Below are 11,018 nucleotides of genomic sequence, written 5' to 3'. Positions count from 1 at the left end.
CTCGTGAAGTGGACATGCCAGGCAGATCCCGGCTCTGGTCCCCCCATGGATCAGGGTCCCCCATGTGTGCACTGTGGGACCCTCAGCATGTCACGTCTGCCTCGGAGCTCCTGAGCCCGCCGTCCTGCCCCTGAGTGAGGGTGCGCACAGGCCCTCCCGGGCTGCCATGGCCTCACGTGGACACTGTAGGGTACTAAGCCCGGGTCGAGGCTCAGGGACCCTTCGTGATCTTAGCAGCGTCCTCAAGGCTACAAGTGACAAACTGCTTGTGCTGAGAAACGGAGAAGCCCCGCACCCTCCTGGCCGCACTGGCTGTGCGGGGTCACTCCGGATACCGGTCAGTGGGGGCTGAGAGGCAGGGAGGGTCCAACCTCCGCCCCAGACTCAGGTTCCAAGAGGGTCTTGGGCTGCCCAGGCAGGTGGGTTATGGATACCCCAGCACAGCCTCCACCTCAGAATTCGACATCCATTGCTTCCGAACGCTGGGGTCCCGGGTAAGGATCGGGGTGAACAGAGGACCCCAAAGCTTACAAGAAAGAAAAACCAGGCCGGGCACAGTGGCTCACACCTATACTCCCAGCACTGTGGGAGGCTGAGGCGGAAGGATCACTTGAGCCCAAGAGTTCGAGACCAGCCTCGGTGGCATAGTGAGACCCGGTCTCTACAAAAAAAAAATTTTTGTAGATTAGTTGGGCGTGGTAGCACATGCCTGTAGTCCCAGCTACGTGGGAGGCTAAGGAGGGAGGATGGCTTGAGCCGGGGAGGCGGAGGTTACAGTGAGCCGAGATTGCGCCACTGCACTCCATCCTGGGTGACAGACTGAGACCCTGTTTCAAAAAAATTAAAAAGCAAAAAAGCAAGAAAGAAAAAGCAAGTCTGGGGAGTGCTGGCTGTGGGCTGGGCCCCTGCCTGGGAGCCTAGAGGTGGGGTCAACCCCATCCTTCCTCGGATAAACCGGGAAGCGGCGGAGGGAACAGATGGGCATCAGGGAGCCTCCCAGATCAGACACTCTGGGATCCTAAACTGGAGTCAGAGTTCACATTTCAGGCGGTGATCCGCTTCCTGGAGACACTGGACTGGGTCTCCCGCGTCTCCCGCGTCCCCCGCGTCCCCCCACGTCCCAGCTCGGGGCTAAGGCAGAAACAGGAGCCGTATGAGGAGCTCGGGGCCGAGACAGAAACAGACACCATCCTGCAAGTGCTCCCATCCAAACCGGCCCGGCGCGGCCAGCTATTCTTAGCGCACAGGACCCAAAATTAAACCAGAGGAAGCGCCAGCTCCCTCCGCGGTTTGGGAACTTCCCTGAATATAAGGTTCCAACCACAAAAATCCCACAGCCGGGAGCGACAGGGCGTCAAGGATGGCGAGGAAACGGCTTATGCAACGCTGGGCCAGGTGCGCCCAGAGGAGACGGGAACCGCTGTGCCCTCTTCCTGCCCCAAAACCACTCCAGCCCCTCTCGGACGGAGGATGTCTCAGGGGACCCCTCCCAGGCGGCGACAGAGGCCTCCCGGTGAAGGCAGGAGTGAGCGGGTTCAGACAGAAGAGAGAGCGTCCTCTGAGGAGGCTGCATCTCATCTGCTCTGTGTACCGAGGTATCCCTCGCAGTGCGGGAGCCCCAGGCCCAGGGCGGGCACCCAAGCAATGTCCCATAGGTGCATGAATGAGGAGCTCACGAGGGGCAGAGCCTGATGAAACAGCGGCCCCGAAGACTGTGCAAACACGCCATCCACAAAACACAAGCGCCAGCATCGCCGTGGGCCGGGACAGGCCGGCACCAGCAGGACACAGTCTCGCAGCCGGCCCATGGCCATCAAATCCTCGTTCCCCAATCAGAGGCCGCACTCCTGAGAGGGAAACCTGGGGCTGCACTTGCTCTGCCAGCTCACAGGGCTCTGTCCTAAACCATCCCACGGGACTCTCCCCAGGCCTCCCCTCGGGCGTCCTGGAACTGCGGCTCCCTCCGTAGGAATCACACCGGCCCAGGCTGGCCTTCCGGGAGACAGCCAAGCCCCCCAGAAGACACCAGGCCATTCATCTCCTGTCACAGCAACCAGGCTGGCCTCGGGCATGGAGTGGAGGGAACCATCCCAGGGAGGGGATGGAGGAGAGGCCGAGGACCCCAGCAACACCCGCCTGGCTCACCCCCTCCTCAGCCGGGCTGGACCCCAGGACCCCAAGCCCCGAAGGAGAGGGCTCGGAGCAGACGCTGTCCGGGGCTGCCTCGGCAATAAACCCACCGCCACCAGGTTCTGCTGCGTCACCCCCAACCAGCTCAGGGGACCCCGGCCCGGCAGTCACGCCTGGGTAAGGACTGAGTGGAGGGGTGCGGCCGCCCAAACCACAGGTGCTGGCTCCTGGAGGCCTCTGCCCAGCGATGGGACAGAAGGAGCTGAGGACGAGACCTGAGGCCATAAGGGGACCCCCCAAACTATGAAGGAACCCCAAGACCATGGGGGATCCCAAGACCATGAGGGGACCCCAAACTATGAGGAGAGCCCTAGACCAAAAGGGGGCCCCCAAACCATAAGGGGACCCCAAGACCATGAAGGGACTCCCCCAGACCATGAGGGGACCCTAAGACCATGAGGGGACCCCAAATTATGAGGGGATCCCCTAGACCATGAGGAGACCCCCAAACCACAAGGGGACCCCAAACTACAAGGGTACCGCAGACCATCAGGTGACCCCCAGACCACTGTGGCAGGCCCAGAGCTTCCCAGCACAAATGGCCTCACAGGCCACCCTCACTGGATGGCCCCAGGCTGGCCCAGGGAACTGGGCCCACGTCAGCTCTGGTCACTGCTGCTCTCAAGTTCCCACCATGGCTCCCGTGCACTCTAACAGCATGATTCCTGCGGAGGCTGCGGGTCCTCAGCCTGGAGCCCTCCCTGCCCCCTCTGGACAACACCTCACTGACCCATCCGGGAAGGCCTCCTCATCCACACACGCTCCACAGCCACGGCCCAGGCCTGTGCTGCTGTTCCTCAACCCTAGCAGTCCTGAGCTGCTTCCAGCACTCGGGCGTCCTGCCCCAAGGCTCTGCTCAATGCCGCCTTATCAGGGGGTCTCTGAGGCCCCTCCACGGAACAGCAGCCCCGCCCAGCACTCTGTCTGCCTCCACCTGCTTCTCAGCGTGGTCCTTCTCCACAGGCGTTGTCCTCTGGGGCTGGGTGTTCAGGGCCACCTCCACCAGGACAAGACTCCAGCTGCCCTGCCTGTGATCCCCATGCACCTGCACCCAGAACAGGGCCTGGCAGGTGGGGTGTGTGCAGGGAGGGCGTAGAGGGTTCTCTCCTTGGAAAGGGTCCTCCCCCGGCTCCCCAAAAGCTCACCTCCAGGAGCCCCTGCAAACACCAGCCGTGGCAGCTGAACTGGCCCATAGCCCCCCACCACCTACAGCAAGCACAGGCATACACACGCGTGTGCACACAACACACACTGTAGAGGGTACACGGCTCAGAGTAGATGTGGCTGCATACACACACACACACACACACACACACACACACAAAGCTAAAAGCCCACGCGTCAGTCCCCACACACAGGAAGCCTAGGGGTGAGCAGCCACCATGTCTGCAGGCAGCCACGCTCCTCACATCTGTTTGCTCTGCCACCATGGTGAGTGGGCTTCACGCTCAAAGTCACCTCCTGGCCCAATATGGCAGCTGGAGCGCCAGCCATCATGACCACAGTCCAGACAGTGGGAAGGAGAAAGGGGAGGATGGTGAAGGGGCCTCCCCGGCCACCTGCCTATCTTCTAAGAAGCTTCCAGAATCCCTCCACCCCTTTCCACTCCTCTCACAGGCCAGATCTGTCAGGGAGACTGGAAAGCATCTTTTCTGCAGGTGCGTCCCCACCTGGAATAGAGCCAGGGTTCCCAGGGACGCCTGGCCGAGGTGGGCGTTGGCCCTCTCTGCGCTTGGGCACCAACTAACTCACCATGAGGATGCGGCGGTAGCTGTCCCGGTCGATCCCCCAGAGCTTGAGATCCGTCTTGGCTCTCACGGTCGCAGCCCTGGGGGTGCCGTAGATAAGTGCCAGCTCCCCGAAGCTGCCTCCCTCGCTGATGTTGGTCACCCACTCTCCGTTCACGTACACCTTTGGGGAGCAAGAGAGAGAAGCGTCACGGGGGCCAGGCAGGGTGAGTTCCTCTGCACCCCAGGCAGCAAGCCCCCCTTAGCTCTCCCCAGAAGGGGGTTCCTGCAGGGCGGGGCACAAATCCTTTTGCTTGTGGGCAAAACCCTGGATTCCCCAGCAATGGGCCTGTGGACCCCAGTGCCCACCCCACCCCCAGCAGTGCTGACAGCCACGGTGGGACAGCATCAGACCCCCACGGCAAGAAGGCCCCGAGCCGCCAGTGCCGATGAGACAACCACACCAGAGGCAGAAGCACCCGGTCCCCGCTCTGCAGCACCGCGGCCCCAGCCTGCCTCCCAGGCAGTGTCTGATTCAATTCGTCAACTTCTCACTTAGCCTGTCTGGGCCTCAGTTTCCCTAGCTGCACCGTGATGAGTTGGAGCCTGTGATCCCCACGGGGCTCTGTTCTGGGGCCCCGTCTGCTTCCTCTCCACCCCAGGCCATTCCTCTGTGCCCCCTCCATCGGCACACACCACTGGGTCCTGATGGAGCTGGGCGGCCTCAGTTACAGACCTCTCCTGCCAGGGCCTCCCTCCCTACGGGCAGTGCCTGAGCTCCTCGGGCTGGAGTCTGAATGGGTGCCCTATGGCTGGGCACCGCCGCCGAGCTGCGCCTGGGAAGGAGCCCAGACAAGATTCCCTTTCAGCCCGCGTGGGCCGCCGCCCCCACACAGGGCGCCTACTATGCATTGACCATCACAGTCGGGTCCGTGCAAGAATAGTGCAGATTGTTTATTATGCAGTGATTATGCAGATTCGGTGACTATAAATTGACACAATACACGCTTTATCCCCTCTGTGTGTCAATGAGCTTAAAGAATAGTTCCCATTGGCAAAGCAGTTCCCATTGGTTGCATATCGGGAAAGAATGGATTGCGATGAATCATGGAATCAATTCTTACTGAAATCAATGACTCATTATCTGGATGATAACTGAGGCACAGAGTCTTCTATCTGAAAGAAAAGACCACGCAGGTGTAACTCCACAATTAGGTGCAAGCAAGCGCTGGGGAGAACTGGTCAACCACGAACATTCGTGGGCACAGGGACGACCACTGAGCAAAGGCAGACTCCACCTGGCGGGGATGTGGCGATCACCTCCACCTGGCCCACCAGGCGCCCCAACTCCTGGAGGGAGGCTAGAGTAGGAATACAGGGCAGAAGAAACACCAGCTTCCCCCAGGGATCCCCTCCAGGAATCAGAAGACGGCCGTCCTTCCACGGAGCCAGGGAGCGCCCACCTGGGCGTGCAGGGATACGTGGAGGGGGCAGCAACTCCAGTGTTTTAGCGGCAGGGGGACCTCAGAGAACGCCCTCCAGAACCTCTGCCTCTTGCTTCTCAGAGGGGACCCAGAGCTGGGAAAGGGCCTGTGATGGCCTCTGGGCACAGTCTGGCCACCCACCTTATGGCGGACACTCCCACTGTGCCTAAGTTTTTGTAAAAACCAGTTTATGGAGGCAGAACTTGCAAATAGGAACGTGCCCACCTCGTGTGCAGCCCGGTGAGTTTCATATTGCTCAGATGGGGGGGGAGGGGCTCCACAAACTCCCAGGGGACTCTTCCCCAGAGGGATCCGGAGCTCACCCCGTGGGTCTCACAGTGTCTGTCCGTGCTGTGGGAGACGGACTCCAGGGTACACAGCACATTGTGCAGCCAGGAGCATCCCCATACTGGCATGCACGCCTGGGGTGGCACTCGCTGCTGGCTCAGCTTCAGCAGGCATTCTGCACTGGACACCGTCGCCCTCCAGCACCCTCTGCACCAAACACCGTTCCAACGGGGCACCTCCCTCCAGCACCCTCCACACGGAACACCTTCACCCTCCCTCCAGCACTGTCCACACCAAACACCATCACCCTCCAGCACCCTCCGCACTAAACACCATCACCCTCCAGCACCCTCCGCACTAAACACCATCACCCTCCAGCACCCTTCACACTAAACACCATCACCCTCCCTCCAGCACCCTCCGCACTAAACACCATCACCCTCCAGCACCCTCCACACTAAACACCATCACCCTCCAGCACCCTCCACACTAAACACCGTTCCAACAGGCACCCCTCCCTCCAGCGCCCTCCGCGCTTCTGTTCTGATGCAGGGGCCTCCTGCTGAGCCATGAAAGCAGTGTGGACTCAGAAGATGTGAACCTGAGATCACGAGGGGTTTGCCTGACACGGGAGAGCCAGGGAGGCGGGTGACATCTGATGCCCAAGGAGGTGAGTGAGCCTCTTGGCCCCTTCAGGGGCCCCTCTCAAATGGCTGCCCAGGCAAGTGGCAGGACACTCCCCTCCACTGGCAAAGAGCACGGGGCCCTGAGAGCAGAGAAGGGTGAGTCTGCACAGAGCCAGCCCGGGACGGCCGCACCTCCCACCTTTCTGGGGTTCTGCCCCAAAGGGGGATCCATGGCTGCTGCGGCTGCAGGCAGGACCCGGGGAAGCTGGGCCAGGACGCACTGCCCGTGAGGCCCAGAGAAGCCCATGGCCTCCGAGAGCTCCCTCCGCAGCCTCAGAGGAAACCATTGTGCGGGTCCCACAGACGGCCAGGGCCACACTGTGCTCGGCCGCCCGGAGGACAAAGGGGCCATCCTTCTCAGGACACTGGTCACTGTCACCGCTCCCGGCACAGTGCGGGCCCCACCCCAGCTGGTACGCATAGGGCTACTTCTTGTTGTTGTGTCTCAGTTTTTTTGTTTTCTCTTCTTTTTTTTTTTCTTTTTGAGACGGAGTTTCGCCCTTGTTACCGAGGCTGGAATGCAGTGGTGAGATCTCGGCTCACCACAACCTCCACCTCCCAGGTTCAAGCCATTCTCCTGCCTCAGCCTCCCGGATTACAGACACCTGCCCCACCATTCCCGGCTAATTTTGCATTTTTAGTAGAGACGGGGTTTCTCCATGTTGGTCAGGCTGGTCTCAAACTCCTGACCTCAGGTGATCCTCCTGCCTCGGCCTCCCAAAGTGCTGGGATTACAGGTGTGAGCCACAGCGCCCGCCTTCTCTTCTTTTAAAAGAAGAAACGATGGGGGTCCCCTGTGGGGCAGCATTTATTTACACTCCACCATCACTGCAGCTTCTCTGGCTGAGCGCCAAGCTCACACCCGGCTCTGCCCTGCCCCTGCCCACCCTCACTCGCTCACCCTGTGTTTAGAAGTAGATGGTGGGGTGGGGGTGCCAGTGGCTGGGGGAGGTGCACGGGCAGGGATTGTGTAATGTGGATAGAGCCTCACTTTAAGAAGACAAGAACATTGTGGAAATGGACAGTGGTGACGGCTGTAAAATAACATGAATATGCTTAATGCCACCGAACTGCAAAATGGTTAGAATGGTCAATGTGTGTCTTTTACTACAATTAAAGTAGGGCCGAGGGTGGTGGCTCACACCTGTCATTACACACTTTGGGAAGCCCAGGCAGAAGGATTGCTTGAAGCCAGGAGTCTGAGACCAGCCTGGGCAACATAGCAAGACCCCACCTCTACAAAACACTTTTAAATTAGCTGGACGTGGCAGTGCACAGCTGTAGCCCCAGCTTCTTGGGAGGATCGCTTGAGCCCAGGAGTTCAATGCTGCAACGAGCTATGATCGCGCCACTGCACTCCAGCCTGGGCGACAGAGCGAGACTCCATCTCAAAAAAATTAAAAAAGAAGTTTAAAAACACAGAACACAAGACACACCCTGAATAACATCCGATCAGATCGCAAAGCTGAGGCGCCCCGCTCTGGGATCACCAAGCTGAGGTACCCTGGAGGTGCAACCTGGCCCCCCGGAAACAGCTCCTCCCCCAAACGTGTTGTGTGAAACCGAGGGAAGCCCGGGATGGCCAACGTCAGTGGGGACAACGTGACACCTGGGATGGGGAGCAGAAGGAGGGAGTCCTGGAACAACAGGGACCCGAAAACAATTAGGAGAATAATCGAGCCCCATACAGGGCTTGGAAGGGAGCTACGTTCCCGGGCCCGTGAAGTCAGCAGCTGAGTGTCCTTTTAAGCAGAAATGCTATGTTCCATGAATAAAATACATTGGAAGATATTTTTATACTTAGAAAAATGGATTATAGCTCTTGGCAACACACAGATAGCAGCAGGCACTTTTGGAGTCTCTGGAAAACCGTAATTTAAACCGAACCTGGTGCTCTTGGCAGTTGGTCACCTGGCTGTCCCCCTGAGGCGCCGCTGGTCAGAGGGCAGTGTCCACCCTGCAGAAGCGGGTGACGTCCACCTCCAAGCCCTGCTGGCTTAAAGGGTCAGGGCCGGCTCCTTGAGAGGACGGCTTCCTGCTGGGCCTCGGGCACTTGGTCGGGTGCAGTGACGTGCCCACGGCAACCGGCCATCCCTTCCCACCACCCAGAATAAAACCAGGGTCCCGCTAGCCTCAGGAACCCACTCGGACCCTGGGTAGCCCTAGTCCTGCAGCCCCGAACTCTGGGGTACATCCATTCCTTTGCCCCAGGGAGGCGATTGACAGAAACAAGCAAACAAAACGCAGCACCCAGGCTTCACACAGCAGCTGGACAGGGCTGCCTGGAGCTGCCATGCGGCTGTTCCCCTGGGTGCTGTAATAACAGTAATTATTATAATACATATGCCCATAACTCACCCGGGCTACCCGACATGCCACTTTTTTATTCCAGATTCCTTACTGAGCATCCTTTGATTTCCTTAAATGTGGGCTTCACCCACACGGGCCCTGCGGGTTTACCCTGCACGCGAAGGGCCTCCCACATCACAGGGGGCCCCTGCAGGCAGCTCCTGCGCCCGGCCTCACCCGGCCCCGCCGGGCACTCCCTGCCACCCACCCCTGCCCTGGCTGGAAAATCTGAGATTGACAGAGGTGCTTGGTGTTCGCGCACAGCCGCCCGGGACTCGTGGGACAGTCCCCACAAGTCACAGCCGGTTTCCGCGGGGGACCCGGCCGTCCCACGTTAGCCTGTAGTCAGGAAGCGGGCATCCACCCACGGGCCTCAGACATCCTGGCTCTGGCGGGCCGGGTCCAGCAGGGGCCTTAAAGCTGACTTTGTGCCTGACCCAGGGCCGGGGAAGGGGCAGGGACGGGTGGTGGCGGGGAGGGGGAAGAGGAGGGATTTGCCAGGACAATATATTTGGGGAACTCCAGTTACACCAGGGTGACCTCACTCTTTCCTTTCTCAAAATTGCCTCCCAACGTCCCCGAGCCTGGAAAGAAGCCAGCCAGGATGCCACGATGCCTCGTGTCTGAGAGAAAACCATCTCCCCCCCACTCAGGCTTCAGCCCCGACCCCACACTAACCAGGCCAGGGCCAGGGCCAGGGCTGGGGCTGGGAGGGGATGCTGTGAGCTCAGGGCTGGAGAAAACGTCCCTGCTTTGAAGTGGCTCTGGGACCGGCCTCTCCCACTGCCCTGTCATGTACGAAGGAATTACAGACGGCGGCGGGGGCAGGGGGGAGGGGGGTCTGTCCTGCTAGAAGGACGGAGGGAAGGGAGATGCCTCACTGAGTTCAGAGGTGAATTGGTGGATGGGGATTCTGCAAGGAGGAGGAGGTCCCCCCCAAGACGCCGAGTGCCAGGTCAGCCGGGACAGCAACACCTCCTGGCCCCTTTGCTGAGGTCCTGGCCCAGGTGGGGCTCCCAGGAGCCTGGAGGCCAGCAGCGGAAAGATGGGGACCTGATCCCTCTGGCAGTCCCAGCCCCCAGCCCCTCACACCCTCGCCTCTCCCAGGAAGTCCTCAGCACGCTGCCGGCTGGGGCCTGACGCTGGGGCAGGAGGGTGGCCACACATACTGAGGATGAGGACAAGCCTGGGGCATGGGTGGTGGGCGTTTCCTCTCGGGGCCGACAAGGCTCTTGTGGTGCGTGTGTTGGGGACATGAGATGGGGTGGGGAAGCTGCCAGGCGGCCAATGGATTCCTGAATGAAGGGGCAAGGAGCCGCGCGGACAGAGGCCCCATCACCCTACAGCAGGTGCTAAGAGCAGAACCTCAGGAGGGTTATCTCAGTCTTCCCGGCAGCGGTGAGCTATGTTCGTTTTTCTGAGTAATATGGAAATGGCACGGCTCAGCCACACAAGGGCCTGGGCAAAGGTCACGGCCAGCAAAGAACACAGCCTGGGTCCTCTGAGTCCCGAGTCCACGCGGTCCTGACCCATCCACCACCCTCCTCGAGACACAACAAGTTAGGCGGGAACATACCCTGGGTGCCCCATGTGGGTTTCAGCTCCGCGAGGGAATTCTGGGTAAAGGGTTTGTCTCTTCCACATCTGTTCATTTAGGAGAAGATTGTGGAAAACAGAATTCCTGTGGGTGGCCTCAACCCCAAGCTCTGCTAATGCAAACTGGCACCTTGAAGATGTCTTTGGAATTTAATAGGAAGATGTGAATGACATCGGGAGACACAGAAGAGGGAGAGGCATTCCACGGGGGAGGAAAGGCCTCAGTGGGGACCTATGGGGCTCCCAGGCCCACTGCGGGGAGGCCTGGTCCCCGGTCATCTGCCGAGGTCAGTATCTATCGAAGCCCAGCCACAGATAAGATGTGCTGGGCCTGGCGGGGTCTTGTGGGATGCATAGGAGTTCGTGAGGCAGAGCAGGAATGAGAGCAGAGGGGACAGGAGGGGCAGAACCAGAGTCAGGACATTCATTGGCTAATTTCCTGTTCTTGGTCCCTCTTCCCCATTAAGCCACAACCTCCCCCACACCACAGCAGGCACCAGGTCCTCCCCGTCACAAGTGCCAGGCATAAAGCAGGCACTCAATAAACATCCAGGAAGGAGATGGCACGGGAGGTGACATGATGACTCCAGGACCTAGAGTGGAGGGGATAGGGGAGGAGGTGACACCAGGACCCAGAGTGGATGGGATGGCGGAGGAGGTGACACCGGGACCCAGAGTGGACGGGATGGGGGAGGAGG

At 59.9% G+C, this 11,018-nt stretch overlaps 1 protein-coding gene and 1 long non-coding RNA gene across 2 annotated transcripts in view; one reads left to right on the top strand and one right to left on the bottom strand.

Moving 5' to 3' along the window:
* PRKAR1B (protein kinase cAMP-dependent type I regulatory subunit beta) overlaps positions 1-11,018 on the bottom strand; it is a 168,920-nt gene that overhangs the window by 42,160 nt on the left and 115,742 nt on the right. The window contains exon 7 of the mRNA XM_023188481.2: positions 3,943-4,101. Coding sequence (XP_023044249.1) covers positions 3,943-4,101 — 159 coding nt within the window. The remainder of the gene's footprint in view (positions 1-3,942; positions 4,102-11,018) is intronic.
* Positions 10,160-11,018, top strand: part of LOC111523687 — a 5,567-nt gene continuing 4,708 nt past the window's right edge. The window contains exon 1 of the long non-coding RNA XR_002725592.2: positions 10,160-10,607. This is a non-coding gene — a long non-coding RNA (uncharacterized LOC111523687). The remainder of the gene's footprint in view (positions 10,608-11,018) is intronic.

This window comes from Piliocolobus tephrosceles, chromosome 8, assembly GCF_002776525.5.
Source record: "Piliocolobus tephrosceles isolate RC106 chromosome 8, ASM277652v3, whole genome shotgun sequence".
NCBI classification, from domain to species: Eukaryota; Metazoa; Chordata; class Mammalia; order Primates; family Cercopithecidae; genus Piliocolobus; species Piliocolobus tephrosceles.
Note: the sequence above shows the minus strand (reverse complement) of the source record. Positions and strands in the feature narration are given on the sequence as shown.